Genomic DNA, 15,104 nt, shown 5'->3' on the forward strand with positions numbered 1-15,104 from the left:
CCCCTCCACGGAATCACGGGTAGCATCTCCTTCGGCTGCTTGCCCGTTAAGGAGTTGGATGGATGGTCGCCGGCGGCCGGAGCCTCACTGAGGCGATGTCTCCGGTCGTTCGGCCGCGCTGGTCAGGCCTGCCGCCGCCTCGTCACCTGGCACAGCCGCAGGTCGCCCGAGCTGTGGCCACCATTTGCTTCAACCACCGATGTAATGTTACTGAGCCCTCTTCATACACCATGTTTAGACTTCAGAGATGCAGAGCCAGTGGTAGCCTAGAGAAACATGCGCGTGGCGATGAATTACTCGTTGATCTCTTGGCTTAGAGTATCTCTAGTCAGCATCCACAAACCGTGTAAGCGTTGGATCGAGTGTTTGAGGATGCCGTCGCTTGTTGCTGTTTTTGAGGAATGTTTGTTCCGGCTATAAGATCACACTGGCGCGGGTGCCGACGCGCCCGTTCGGTGCCCTGTCCGAAGGGTGTCATTGGAACAAAGAAAATTTCCGTAAGGTCGAATTATCTTTTCTACTCCGTATTAAATTTTATGAAAAGTAACCCATGATGAAACATTGGGTGCTCACACCAACACAAACTTTATACAGTATAATTTTTTTTATCTTAGAAGTAGATTTGCCCAAAATTCTGTAGAACTCTTTTAAACCAAGGACACCCTATCATGCACCTTTTCATTCGAACAAGTACTTTTGTGCCCTAACAAAAAAAATGCCTTTTCCATTCCTGTAAAATTAATATGACATCCATTTTCACTCTTGTACTGTATATATTTGTACACTTCCAAAATCCACAAACCAAACGGACCTCGAAGTGAAACTTGCGTGTCTCTCTCCCTACCACGTGTGACGTGTCCCACCTGAGACGTACAGCTAGCACCCTATCAACTGACGTGGCCCCTTGTTCAGTTAGCAATCCCGATTCCAAACCCAAATCCCAAACCCATCATTCCCTCGCCCATCAAACAACTCTCGCCAACCGAACCCAACGACACCGGCACGGCTCACACCCCCTTGGAACCCGCAGATCGCCGCCCCCTGCCGCTCCGCCGCCGCCGCGGGTCCCCAATGGCCGCCGCCGGAGGCCACGACGCCGCCGCGGGCCCCGCGCTGAGCCGGAGCGCCAGCATCGACCGCATCCCGGCGGAGGCGCGCCGCATCCTGCACCGCCTCGCCGGCGAGCTCTGGGGCGCCGACGTCGACCCGGCCGCCCTCGCCGTGTCCCAGCTCAAGGGCGCCCTCACCAACGAGGTCTTCCGCGTCACCTGGCCCGGCGGCGAGGGCGACCCGCGCAAGGTGCTCGTGCGCATCTACGGCCAGGGCGTCGACGTCTTCTTCGACCGCGCCGACGAGGTGCGCACCTTCGAGTGCATGTCGCGGCACGGCCAGGGGCCCCGCCTCCTCGGCCGCTTCCCCCAGGGCCGCGTCGAGGAGTTCATCAATGCCAGGGTATCGTCACCATCTCCCGTTTCGCAATGTCCCTTGTCTTGTTGTTACTGACGCCATTTCTACTTTTGCTGTGGCTGCCTCGTTTGCTCAGACGCTGTCGGCGCCGGATCTGCGCGACCAGGAGATCTCCGCGCTGATTGCCAGGAAGCTGCGGGAGTTCCACGAGCTCGACATGCCTGGACCCAAGGACGTCTCGCTGTGGCAGAGGCTCAGGTAGCCTTGCTGAATAGTGATTCCTTCTTATATGCTATGGCAGCAAACGTGCTATGTCAACGGAGGCTAATTCCTCTGTTGTATCAATCAGGCGGTGGCTCGAGGAAGCTCGTGGCAGGTGCTCGGCTGAGGAGTGTAAGGAATTCCGGTTGGACTCGCTTGGCGGCGAGATCGCAGAGCTGGAGAAAGCACTGTCGGCGGTCGATCAGGGAGTAGTGTTTTGCCATAATGATCTGCAGTATGGGAACATTATGATATATGAAGAGACCAGACAAGTGACCCTAATTGTAAGTAGAGTTCTTTCTGATCTTGTTTATATAGATGGATACAAATGAGTATATGTGGATCGTTGCTGAAAGACAAACTAGTTAGCACCTTGTTGCACATACAGACAGTATTGGGGGGAAAATCTGAATCAGGGATGGTCGACTCGTAGTTACTGCTAGTGTAGCCTAGTGATTCTAGGGAGCAGGCACAATTCAGTAGTGTTTTGCCATAATGATCTGCAGTATGGGAACATTATGATATATGAAGAGACCAGACAAGTGACCCTAATTGTAAGTAGTTCTTTCCGATCTTCTTTATATAGATGGATACAGGTTCTGTTCTAAATATATGGATACAGATGAGTATATGTGGATCGTTACTGAAAGACAAATTAGTTATCACCTTGTTCCACAGACAGAAGGGTATTGGGGGAAAAAATCTGAATTATGGATGGTGACTCGTTGTTACTGCTAGTGCAGCATAGTGATTCTAGGAGCAGGCACAATCTGGTTGCCACTTTTATTTATTCTACCTGATTGCGACCTTGTTGATCTTTTTTATCCTCCAGGACTACGAGTACGCCAGTTTTAACCCTGTTGCGTTTGACATCGCTAATCACTTCTGTGAGTTCGCTGCTGATTATCATACTGCTACACCCCATGTGATGGACTTCACAAAGTATCCTGGTTAGTTCTATTGACAGCCAAATGTACAGAGTTTGAACAATGCTACGTGTCTTGTGCTTTCTCATTGTTGATTTCCCTGCTTAATTTCAGACATGGATGAACAGCGGAGATTTATTCAGACTTACCTTGGTTCTTCAGGTAACTGGAAAGTTCTTTAATTACAACACGTTCTGCTACATTGAAAATGTTAATACTCTTTTGTAAGCTGGTATCCCCAGCATGCCCGATGTCTGTACTCGTGGCCGTGTGTGGCTTTATTAATTTAAAGCCAGGCTCTGTCCAAAAAAACATTGAAATGTTAATACTTCAGAATGCACTCTTGTTTGTCGCTCAAGTACGTTGCTCAAGTGTGCTGTTACTAAATGCTTCCTCTGTCTGTCAGGTGAAAACCCATCTGATACAGAAGTCGAAACATTACTTGACTCAGTTGCAAAATACACTCTTGCAAGCCAACTCTTTTGGGGCCTCTGGGGAATTGTCTCGGTAAGCTCCATGAAACAGCTATAGACACTTACCTAATTAGGCGTAATCTATCAAACCTGACTGGTTTCACTTCCTCCTCTATGTCTGTAGGGGCACGTGAACAAAAACATCGACTTCGAGTACAAGGAGTACGCGAGGCAACGGTTCAACCAGTACTGGCACACAAAGCCTAGAATATTACTGAAAGCCTGCAATCCGACGTGTTGATCTTGCTCAGAGGCTCTTTCTTTCTTCTAGTTTTATGGTCTCTTGAGTAAGCTCCGTCGAGTCCTCTGAATGTTGTTTCTTTGCTGCAAATCGTTCATGTCAATAGAGTGTGTTCTGTAATCAAGTTACAGTTTACACAAACTTTTTTTTAGAGGAAATAGCTGCGTTTATTTATTCAACTAGCCCGGCAAGATCCGTAGCCAAACAGTTCACAATGCAACTAGGTGGTACAATAAACCAAGTCGTAACTAATTCTGAAACCCAGCCTTCCTGTGATAATTTGTGAGCAGCTTCTTTCGCCGAGCGCCTCGCCCACTTCACCGTACGGTCTCCCAATGATCGAAGCATCTCCTTTGATCTCAACAAGCGGACCATGCACCGATCTATCCTTCAATTCAGCTTGCGATATAGGTGCCATCATGATCACGAATGACCACTCCTCCGTCGCCTTTCCCTGAAGATTTTGCCACGCCATCAACGTTCACCTTAAACCAATCTCTAGCTGGGGGAGCCCAGCATTCTTATCTCTAGCTGGGGGAGCCCAACATTCTTTTGGCTTTTCAGGTTTTGGAGCTGGCAGGCTGCGAACATTACGCCATTCTTCCAGTACTCCTAGCGTCCTGTTAGCAATGCTAGCTGGATCATCAGTTTTCCTAGACTCCCTGGCGTCATTTCGCGAAAGCCAAGTCTAATAGATAACTATCATAGTAGTCTCTATCTCCACATCCTTCAGTGATCCCAAAACGTCTAGAAACCATAACATCATGTCCCTCTGACAACGGACATCCTTCGGTGGTTCACCAACAACAGCTGTTTTGGACACAGTTCCAAACCTGTTGCGCATAAGGGCAGTGCCAGAAACGATGAAGAGCCCTCTCCTCATGTCCGCACGCCACGTAGACAACACCTGCTTTGATCCGCCGTCGTGCTAGCTCGGCTCCCTCAGCCAAACCATTTTTCAGTAGCCGCTAGACATGGATTTTAACCTTGCCTGGGACATTCGTACTCCACAACACCAGCTAGCCTCTCAGAGACATACACGACGAGGAAGATTCCGTCATGCCCGTCTTCACCTTCTTTAGTTTCATTGCCAAGTGATAGGCAGACCGTACGGAGAAAAATCCATTTTTTTTTTGTATAATTTCAAGCGTGGTAATCCTCCGTGCTGGCTCCTCCTGCTGATATGTGCTTGATGTCGTGAACATCTTGATCATAAAAAACTTCCTGGAGTTTCTCTTCATTCCAACCTGATCCATCAGCAGTAAGTAATTCGCCGACTCTCTGAACATTTGTATTAATTTTGCTTACGACCCAGTGCTCGTTGAGCGCTACCTCTCGGTATCCAATTGCTTTCCCACATCTTCACCTGAGAACCATCACTTATTCTCCAGATCAGGCCATTCCTAAGGAGATCCCTGCCATACAATATGGTTCTCCAAGTGAAGGAACCTCTGGCTGGGCAGTACCGTTCATGCAGCAAATCTGTGTTACTGAAATACCGAGCTCTAAGCACTCTAGCACACAATGAGGACGGCACAGTAAGGAGACGCCAGGCTTGTTTGGCTAGCAACACCAGGTTAAAGGCTTCGAAATCGCGAAACCCCATCCCCCTTTCCTTCCTTGAGTTGCACATATTCTCCTAGGAGATCCAATGGACCTTGTGTTGTCCATCAGCCGAGTCCCACCAGAAGTTGGAGGAAATTGAGTTCAGATTTTTTGCTTTGCCTCCTACTAAATCTTTTTTTTTTGCGGGGGAGCCTCCTATTAAATCTAAAGCAGCTCATCGGATAGGTACGTGTAGCCTGCAAAATGGATTTCATTGAAAATTTTCTTTGCCGTTTTTTTAGAAAGGCCTTGTCCTTTCTACCCTCCCACCTTCGCTACTGAGCTCTCCGTCACATATTTGAAGATGCCTTCTTTCGATCTACCCAACTCAGTTGGTAGACCTAAGTACATTTCATGAAGAGCCTCTGCCTCAATACCACAACTCCTTTTCAAATTATTCTTTAGAACCGATTCACATCCTTCACCAAAATAAATCAATAACTTTTGAAGGTTAACCTTCTGACCTGAGGCTGCTTCATACGACTAAAGTACCTCCTTTAGTGCATGCATGCTCTCCACCGAGGCTTCCAGAAAGACAATGATGTCGTCCACGGAAATAAGATGGCTAATATGATCCTCATCTGATCCAAATTTAACGCCCTTGATCATAATATCGTCACACACTTTCTTTAGCAGTGTGGAAAAACCTTCGACATGGAAAAAGAATAAGTAGGGGGACAAGGGATCCCCTTGGTGGAGCTTTTGTGAGGGAATAAAAGCATCTGATAATCCCCCGTTCAGTTTTACATAAAACCTCATAGTAGACATGCATATCAAAACCATATTAATCCAATATTGATTAACCCCCATCCTTTACATCATCGGGAAGATCCACTCGACTCTATCATACGCTTTCATCATGTCCAACTTCACCACACAAAGAAGATTTTTCCTTCTCCTTATCCCGATTGAGTGAACACATTCATGTGCAATAAGGACATTGTCAGTTATAAGGTGCACCAGCACAATCACAGTTTGCTCCTCGGAACATACTATTGTTGAAAAAATACAATTTTCTTTACCACTAGAATTAAGAGTAATACACTATGATTTGCTAGCACTAGCACATCGCAAAGATAACCACAATTTGCACATCAGCCACTACATAAACATAACACATCAAACATTTGTAGATCATCCTTTCCTACTAATCGAAAAGGAAAAACTACTACTTGCCCATGGAAATTAGGGTTAGTATAATGTAAGACACGATAGAACGAAAATTATAATTTATACCAAACTTTTATACTTTTAGAAATGATAATTTTGTATACAATAATATTTGGCGAGTATAATTTTATATGCATTTGGCATAGTTAATCACATAGCGTGGTGCTAAATGTTAAACGTAATGTTCTTTATCATAGTTGTAATGTTCATCTACAAATATATTTTTTGTGGTAAACATAAAATGTATTTTTTTTAAAAAATTATTTCTTGAATTATTTCTAATATTTTTCATAAACTCTACAGTTTAAATGTTCTGTGCAAAGATCTCTAAAGTGTACAAACCTAACAAATATTTTAGTAGTGGTTTCTAGTACATGTCTTACGATCTTGATTGAAACTTATTGAGTATAACTTGAACCAGCCGTATGATTCTTTACTTGTTTTTTCATGGTCAAATATGACCGCGAGTCACAGTGAGTTCAATGACAGATTTCGCTGTGTGCATGATATGTACTTGACGTGTGCATGCTATGTACCTTGTACTTTATTAAATTAGCATCATTATACACTATATAAAGTTCAATCAGTTCAACGCACTCAAGATTGATTTGAGTACTGTTTATGTGGTAATTTCTGTGGTTTTCCTCCATACATTGATCGCCACGTGCAGTACTTCCCGTTCTACCCAACTACTGGTTATTTTCTTCTGGTTTTTTTCCAGATGAATCGGTGACCGGTTACCGGAAAGTGCAGATTTAATGCGTGTGTTGTTGAGGTTTCCCCGGTCTCCACGTGATTGAGCGTAAATATTGCGGTGGCTGTTTTAGACGGTGTGCGCCACGTTATTTCTGTTTACCCTAACGTGTCGCCTCTATATTCTCATGCAGGATTGACGCGTCGCCGCCCCATGTTTCCTCCTCACTTATCATTCTTTCCTTTCTGGCGATCCCTTATTTTCTCTGTTCGTTGGCGTTTGGCGTCATGGAGAACTCCGAGGTTCACAGCTTTCGTTTGCCGGTCTGTGGTGGCGCTGGCGAGTTTTGCCATTCCCTTCGTCGTCTGCTGCCTTATTTTTCTTTGTTCCTTCGCTTTATCTAATGTGGTTTGTTTCTTCTTGCAGGTGCTCTATGAGTGCGCGGGGCTCTGCTGGCCGACGAGCGGCCGGCCTCCTTCCTTTTCTGATTCTCTGTTGCTGCATCGGCGGCATGGTCCGGATGTCATGCTTTCACGGCCTTCTCGACCTGGTGCCTTCTCTGACGGTTCAGGGTTTACGGCGGCCGGGTAGGCCTCCGGGTCATGGTCGTTCTGAGCCAGTGCGTGCCGGATCGGTTCTTTTGGCTGGTTCTGATGTTCTGCCTGTGGACGTATGGGCTGCGTCTGTGCCTATTTCGTCCGGTGCCGTTACTGCTCCGCTGTGGGCAGGAGGAAGCTGACGGTTGAGGCATGCACGCACGCGGTGCAGAACGAGTGGCTCTCGCTATGCGTGGTGCTGCAGGCGCTCTTTTTCGAGCAGCTGCAGCTCTGGCGCGCCATCACCGGCACGTTCCTGGCGTCCACGGGCGGGCTTCCGCAGCAGCAGCCGCGCGCGGCTCTGCGACACACGGCCAGACCCAGCGATACATCGCGGACGACGGCGATGCAGGAGAGCCAAGTGTTGCGGGTGGACATGGACGGCATGCGGAGCCGGGTGCTGGGCCTCGAAAGGGAGTGCTCCAGCATGCGGGGGGCCATCATGATGGTTGACAGCCGCCGACGACGTTGCGGACGCCGGGTCGCCCGGCAGGGCGGACGCCGCCTCGAATAGCTGTAGGTCGCGGTACCTATGGGTGCAAGTTCAGCAGTTTGAGTTCGACTCGCAGGCGCGCGACGCGATTGGGTCCACGGCGTCCAGGATGGGGATGAGCCCGTGAACGAACGCATACAGTTCCGTTAGGCCATTCCGTTCGTAGGCGACATGTATGATGACCAGAAATCACTCGAGACTAAAATGGTTGAGAGGATCCAGGTTAGTTGTCACGACTCACTTCTTAAAGCTCTGCGCAAGAAATCGGTATACTGTTCATAATTCTAGGCTAAACATTCTCGCCCAAATGCAGGCCCAAGGGCTCTAACATCATGCAAGCCTCAACATTAAAGGCTCTGTCGCCGTAGAGATTCAGTCGGAAAGTTGTCATGCACATTTCCTGAATCAGGAAATGCAGAGACCAAGAAACAAGACAGGATGTGTGGCTAGGCTTCGTTGATGTGGACCATGGAGTATAATTTATTGACTTCTGTTTTGCTGCCTTGCACACACTTTAGATCAGTCGAAACAGATGTGTGCCTTTACTTATATCTATCTATATATTAGCATATTACACTGCTTTACATTATACTCGCTGTGCAGCTTCTCAGTTTAAGTCGCACTTTTAGCAACAAGCAACTCCCATACATACTTCATCTGGGTTCTTTTTGTATCTGAACACTGCCTTGCATGGAAAAAAAACCGGATGAATCAAAATAGATGATGCATCTTTAATTATACTTACTTATCATTATGGTGCGCTGTCTTACATTATACCCACTTTCAGTAATTTCACACATTAGTGATCTGCATTTGAGATTCTTTTTGTGTCAGAAAAATATTTCTCATGTGAGTGTCCTCAAACTCATGCTTCCTACACTGTATAGTTAATTTTATGCCATGGAGATACATCAAGAATATTTCTCATTTCTACCGATTCATGCATATACCTGACCTCTTGAAGTATACTCTGCGCAAATCTCTTAAATGACGTCTGCATCCACTCCATATTGAACAAAATGGACAAGGTAGCCAAATGTTCCTCCTGCCATGATTATTCTTTCTTCAGTTTTCTGCAGTTAGTATTTGAATTTTGTTCTTACCATAGGGAACCATAATTTGTTTGAAACGAGTGGGAATCATAATGGAACGGTGTGCTCGGTATTCAATCCCCGAAGCCCTCCACTCAAATTAAAACGGCGCCATTCTTAGACTGGACGCGTGGTGTCGGTTTAGAAGGGTCTATCGTGATCCAGATCGACAGCAAGCAACAAAGCACAACTAATTTGGGGTACCAGCAAGAGAGTTGCTCAGAATCGTCAGTCTCCACTCCCCACAATACCTACATCTACTATCTAATTTGGCTAGAACATTCATAGGCGTCATTTGGGTGTAAATGTGAATCGCCTTGCTGCAAAATAGTTCGGTAACAAATGTGTCTCCGTCATGTAAGTTATTGTATATACATATGCTACTACCTCAATATATCATCTGCCTAAGTAAATTCAAACTCCACGAAAAAACAAAATACCGCAACATAATGCCTCTAACACACAACTCTATCATTACTATTATGATTGCACCACGGGCGCGGCGTGCCGCCGCGCCTATGCCTCCTAGTTTAACTAAGCACTAGTGACCATAAAAATATTTGGCTCTACTATGTTTGCATACAAACAATTTATTTGGCATGCTCGCCTGCAATGCATTTCTTATCATCTAGCGTATACAAATGCTCTGTACTCATGTAAAAAGTGGTGGTCGCAATTAAACATGGAATTTAGTTAGCATATATTTTGGTGTGACATAACTAAGCTTGACATGGTCATCCTATCTATCTATATCTCTTATAAAGCAAAATCCCACTATGGATTCATTTAAGTTGTCTATCTCCACATGCAGCCTGTCCACATCATCTATTTATAGCCGCTTGATTCTGATCATCCTATTGATTCCCGATCGTCCGATCACATGCCTACTCAAAGTGTATGTGTCAATTTCTGCCACCACAACCTGATGACTGATCTGCTTCCAACACGCTATGCAGAATTGTTTTGCTTATGCGTCAGTCTACCTCCCTCAATGTCAGTTGATGCTACTAAATGGTAACCGAGTGCATGGTTGATCTTCTCTCAGCTGGCAATCAATTTATCATACTAGCATCACCGCATGATAACATGGAGTTTTACTGGTGACGTTGTGCCTCCCACGTCCCTTCACTTCCCATCCCATGAACCTTAATATTTGAGGCTTTTTACGGTAGGGATTAACAAATACCAACTGTTCCAACTAACAAATTGGATGGTTCAGATTTATCAATACTTGTTGATTGGAGTAGTAGTATATTTTCAGCGAAGGGCAAACTGGGTACATGCAAAAATAGAAAAGGGAAGATCTTGCATGTATGGCAGACTAGATTGTTGATATTTCGGCAACGCAACCATGTAATACAAGAACATAACTACTATACTAAAGCGTAACAGGTTCGATTTTTCTCCTAAATTTGAGTTATTTTTTGGATTAATGTGATGCTGACACGTCTCTGTTTGATAGTTTGATTACCACTGGGTTTTTTATGTGTACAGTTTCGGTGCCCTCTAAGAATTTTTTTCGTTTAGCCGTCTCTCTTCTCTTCTTCTTTAATGCTGCATCGTGTGACTTTAGCATTTTATGGTGGGCCAGCTGATCTCCTCAATTCTTGCGTGATGGCCTTGGTCTTGAGGCGCCGCTTTGACCTGCTGCTTTGTCTCTCCTTTATTTTATTTCTCTAGAAGACTCCCGTCGAGTGAGTGCCACGTCCTCCGTCATCTTCATTGTCTCGCCATGCTCTACCTCTGCCATATTCCCCTGCTCTGGATTCTTCCCCTACATGAGTTCTTCCGTGGCCGGGTACTCCATCGCCTGGTCAGCGGACTTGCTTTTAGGTTTTCCGACGCCGTGGTCATCGCCGAGGCCGCTCCGTCCGTCCGTGATTCAGCAGACCAGTTCGGTTGGCGCTCTAGCCTCTCCCTCTTCCGCTCCATCAGGTGGGCACAAGGTGCTGCTCTAGATCTCCTCCCGATGGGCCGTGGCATGGATTGGGTCCTCTGACGTCCCAGCCGTGCTGATTCGTCCGCCGTCTTATCTCGAGAGGGGCTTGGGGTGGAGGCGACGCCGTGGCATGGAGGCGGGGCGGCGAGCAGGGAGAGGCAAGGATGGTGATGCTCTCGCCCACCACGGTCCGACGGCCACCGGTGGTTACGCCCGTCGGGCGTCCATACGTCGGCTCCATGGCTACTTCTGTCAGCCGGCGTGCGTCGGGGTTTGCTAGCAGTTTCGGGCGGTACCAGCAGCGGCGGGGTTCGGGTGAGCACCACAGAAGGACGGGAGAGCTCCTTCCCCTGCTAGAACGTTGAGCAACTGCATGTCCTGGTGAGGATGAAGAGTAAGTCCACAGCCGAGCTTTCGTGATCTCTGATTTCTTTCTAAGTTAATTTCTTCATCCTTGTAGTTGCAAATTAGATGTATAATTAAGTTCCTAATTTACTTCGCTACTGGTTATGGACATCTTCTAGGTCAGTCATGGTTAGTGCAAGCTTTGTCAATTGATTGTTGTTCTCTTTCTGTATGTAACGTGTTTACTATTTGGATTTTTTGCGTGTAGTCAACATTCAGAAGACTTCCTAAGAAAGCAATTACTGTTAAATTTAATTTTATTCACTATTTTTGCTCTTCTTTAGACCATCACTGATTGCACAATTGTTTCTCTAGGAAACTGATTAATTTCCCTTTAATTTGTGCCTTTTGGTTTTCCTGAATTTATTTTGTTGTTTTGGCCTTACAGCTAGCTGGAGGACTTGGTTTTGGTCTAAGAGGTAGAGCATGAAGGCCACTGCGCAGAAGTTGCGCAACCAAAGTAAGGTAAAGTCTCATGCAAATTGATTTTTCTCTGTAGCATGGTCTAAGTTTACCAAATATGATCTTTCAGTTTGTTATGTAGAAAGTGGGAAGATATATCTTTTTCCTATGTGCTCCTTCAATAGGTTTTCTTACAAGCTTGCATTCTTTTTGTAGGTGGTTTACCAAATAATTGACCTTGCTGATGATTATTTTCTTGAAAGGTGAGCTATGATTGAATCACATGGTGCTCTATCAGATTAGAAGGTGTAATTAGTTGTCTTTGTTTCCTTCATGTTCATTCAATTGGTTTACTTACAAGCTACCATTATTTTTTCATCGCATTATAATATATATTATTAGCTATTCTGACTTGTGAGTTCATGTTTGTCGAAGGAAGTTGGATGCAGTGGACTCTAACTTGGCTCATGAGAATCTTACTGATATGCAAATAAACGAGTTATTTTGAATTGAGTGATTGCACAAACTATGTAGGATGTTACAACCAGAAGTAAATAAATTATTTTGAAAAACATGTACTATGTATGATCACAACTCGCCATACAATCATTTCATTGTAAATTATAATGCATGATACAAATGCTACAAAATGACATGTACAGTATTTTTCAGCTGACACTAAATGTTGCAGCCTACGTTGTCTCCAAACTTCCATTTTATCACTCTTACTACATCGATATCTTTGAGTTAGCTTCTCCAATTCAGTTGTTGTGGCTTTCTTTGTCAATAAAAATGCCTTAATTCTGCGATTAGATGTTTTTGATACATAGGATTGTGAAGTTTTTGTTGGACATTATCTTCTTGTGGTCCATACTGGAAACGATGATGACCGTCTCTGGCTCTTCTGCTTATTTTTTTTTTGATAATGATCTGATGTTACTTGAGTGCAGTGTCGCGGATTTGGGCGATCGGGATTTTCTTTGTGAGGTGCTGCACTGCGTTGTGACCTGCGTTTTCTTTGGTCGGGGTTTGATTTGGGTCATCGTCTTGCCGGTTAATTTTCCTCGATCTTTTGCTTTTTTTGCTTCTTTGCTCGGATTATTTGAGTGTTGCTTTTTGATTCTGTAAAAAGATTTTCCCCTTGTGCACGTTGTTGGACTAGGCTGCTACTTTTATGAGTGATCCACATTTTGCTGGCTATCGTCGAGGTGTCTCTCCTTCTGCCTCAAGATGGTCTATTTGCCTTACTGATTCTGAATTCAGACAGTTATTGTAGAAGATACATGTTTCAGACATAATGTCTAAGATTGCAGATTTGCTTCTCCCCTTGCTGTCAGTTCATCTACCGCAGCATCAAATTCTGATTCCATGTGGACTTGTTTAAACATGAATAGCAATGATAGATTTAATTCGCTCCCGACGACGATCAAGAACTCACCATGCTGACAAGATTGTTCTACCATTGTCATATCTAAAGACAGGTACCTAGGCTTCACATTATTCTTCAATAGAATAGCTGGCAGCTTATTCAATCCTGCATCAGCTTTCCTCCCAAGATTCCTTACTTCTTCTTACTGTTGGCAAATTAATTTCCGAGGAAAACAGTGGCCTTCTTTTCCTTATTATGTGAGTCATTGTTCAACGATTTACTCTCCTAAAACAAAGCTAAGTATCATTCCCGAAACAGGGCCAATTGTTCAATTCTGCATTTCCTGTCACCGAAGATAAAGAGTTATTTTGTAAGTGCCAACATCTCCACCAAAGAGAAGCTTTGAAATCATATCATTGTTGTACTGACTTGAAGGACTAGAACCCAGTCAGTAAGTAAGCTACTGAATTTGCTATCCATAGGCAAGGTCCAATGTTATTTTAAGCGGTGTCAAAGACCTCTACCTTTTGAACAAACCACCATCCCACAAGTGATAAGTGGGAATCAGATCCAAGCTTACACGTCGGTCGGTGGGTAATGAGAGCATACTATATTGTCTTGCAAAGTGCTTGCAACAGAATTATGCATTTAGAGTTCTTCAGTTGCAGGCTCGAGGTGATGATACCATACATTGTTTTGCATGCCGCAGCATATGTTATTTGTCAAAACGTACTAGAGAAACAAGATTGAATTAATAGCTCAATCAGTTTTTAGTTTGCAAGGCTAAACGTAGTGCTCTAAAGTATTCATGAATTTCTGCTAAAAGTCCGTCTCTCTCCATTCTTTTCTGTTTCCATATGTGTGTATGTATCTCTATGCTTGATGGATTCACTTGCACGCAGGTTACAGGGACAATTTACACTTATTAAGTTAAGGATATCTTGCTTCGAGCCCATCAATGGAAATATTCTATGTGCATCAGCAGCGACGGCTCTGCCTGCTCTGCCCATCAACAGCCATTCAGATTAGAGTCGCAGATGATCTGCCCCCTCTATAGTTTAGCTCAAGCCAATGTACAAACCTGCAGAACAGCCCCATCTGTTTCAGGCCAGCGGGAAGATGTATCGGCGCCCTCTAAACCATGTAATGTTGTCGTCTGGCCCACTCCGGTGAACTGGCATATTCTCCATATAATCCAGTGTGAATGTTGTTATTCACCTAAGTATCCCTGCTTATATTATGCATGCCTCAACTTAGTTCAAGTATATTATGTATGCTTCAACTTATATGCGTCATTTTTGTTGTCACAGTGTTCAGAGACTCTGATTTTAAAAATGCTGCAATCAAACAGTCTATCGTATGCATAGATTTCTTAATATTGATCACATATGCCAAAGATGGGCACGGAACCACCGTATTTTGCATGGACCAAAACAGTAATGACCGCATTTTAAATTACCGTAGAAGCCAAAACAGTATTTACTAGCCCATCCATTTTTACATGAGCCAAAACAGTAACCACCCTATTTTAGGCGCCCATAGGTATTTACTAGCACATCCATTTTTGTTAATCCGATTTATTATGCATATTACAATTTAAGTAGTGTATCATGTTTTTTTTACCAAAACTTCAATTAGTCGGTCACTCTGTTGGCACGGCGTGCCGCCGTGCCCATCTTTTGCTAGCTCCTTATATAGCTATACTTGCTTTCATATCTTGACCAGACGATCTATTTCATTTTACATGGTCGGGAACATCTCCACGGAAGCCCCCAAAAAGAATAAAATAGAATATGAAATTTAACTGAAACATGACAATTTCATGTAAATATTTAGGATTTTTAAAATTTGAACAAAATTTAACTAAAAATGTCCTAAGCCCTAGATTAGTAGTCACGGAGGTCGAATGGGCGCCAGTCGAGGCCACATCTGCCACTGTTCATAAGGTTGCCGCCATCGCCAATGTCATCATCCTAGAAAGAGGGCGAGAAGGTGCTCGACTCGCCGCTATCAACCTTGAAGACTGAGCCGC

General features: G+C 44.7%; 1 protein-coding gene and 1 long non-coding RNA gene across 2 annotated transcripts; both read left to right on the plus strand.

The window, feature by feature from the left end:
• The first annotated feature begins 12 nt into the window (after positions 1-12).
• On the plus strand, positions 13-3,487 carry LOC127341621 (probable choline kinase 2). The gene is made up of 8 exons (XM_051367488.2): positions 13-201; positions 1,031-1,452; positions 1,544-1,665; positions 1,757-1,952; positions 2,501-2,618; positions 2,709-2,756; positions 3,001-3,101; positions 3,192-3,487. Exons 1-8 carry the CDS (start codon positions 63-65, stop codon positions 3,306-3,308), a joined length of 1,263 nt encoding a protein of 420 aa, XP_051223448.1. The 5' UTR covers positions 13-62; the 3' UTR covers positions 3,309-3,487.
• A 6,005-nt stretch (positions 3,488-9,492) lies between these two features.
• Positions 9,493-14,325, plus strand: LOC127341619 (uncharacterized). The gene is made up of 3 exons (XR_007875669.1): positions 9,493-11,290; positions 11,690-11,766; positions 11,920-14,325. It is a non-coding gene; the product is annotated as an uncharacterized lncRNA (long non-coding RNA).
• Positions 14,326-15,104: the final 779 nt, after the last annotated feature.

The sequence above is a fragment of the Lolium perenne genome, chromosome 3 (assembly GCF_019359855.2).
Source record: "Lolium perenne isolate Kyuss_39 chromosome 3, Kyuss_2.0, whole genome shotgun sequence".
NCBI lineage: Eukaryota > Viridiplantae > Streptophyta > Magnoliopsida > Poales > Poaceae > Lolium > Lolium perenne.

What these genes read in the sequence shown, in the direction of transcription:
- LOC127341621 (XM_051367488.2), top strand. Translation starts at nt 63, where the DNA reads ATGGTCGCCGGCGGCCGGAGCCTCACTGAGGCGATGTCTCCGGTCGTT. An exon ending in GACTTACCTTGGTTCTTCAG is followed by an intron (nt 2,757 to 3,000) that starts GTAACTGGAAAG and finishes TCTGTCTGTCAG; the next exon opens with GTGAAAACCCATCTGATACA. An exon ending in GCCTCTGGGGAATTGTCTCG is followed by an intron (nt 3,102 to 3,191) that starts GTAAGCTCCATG and finishes CTATGTCTGTAG; the next exon opens with GGGCACGTGAACAAAAACAT.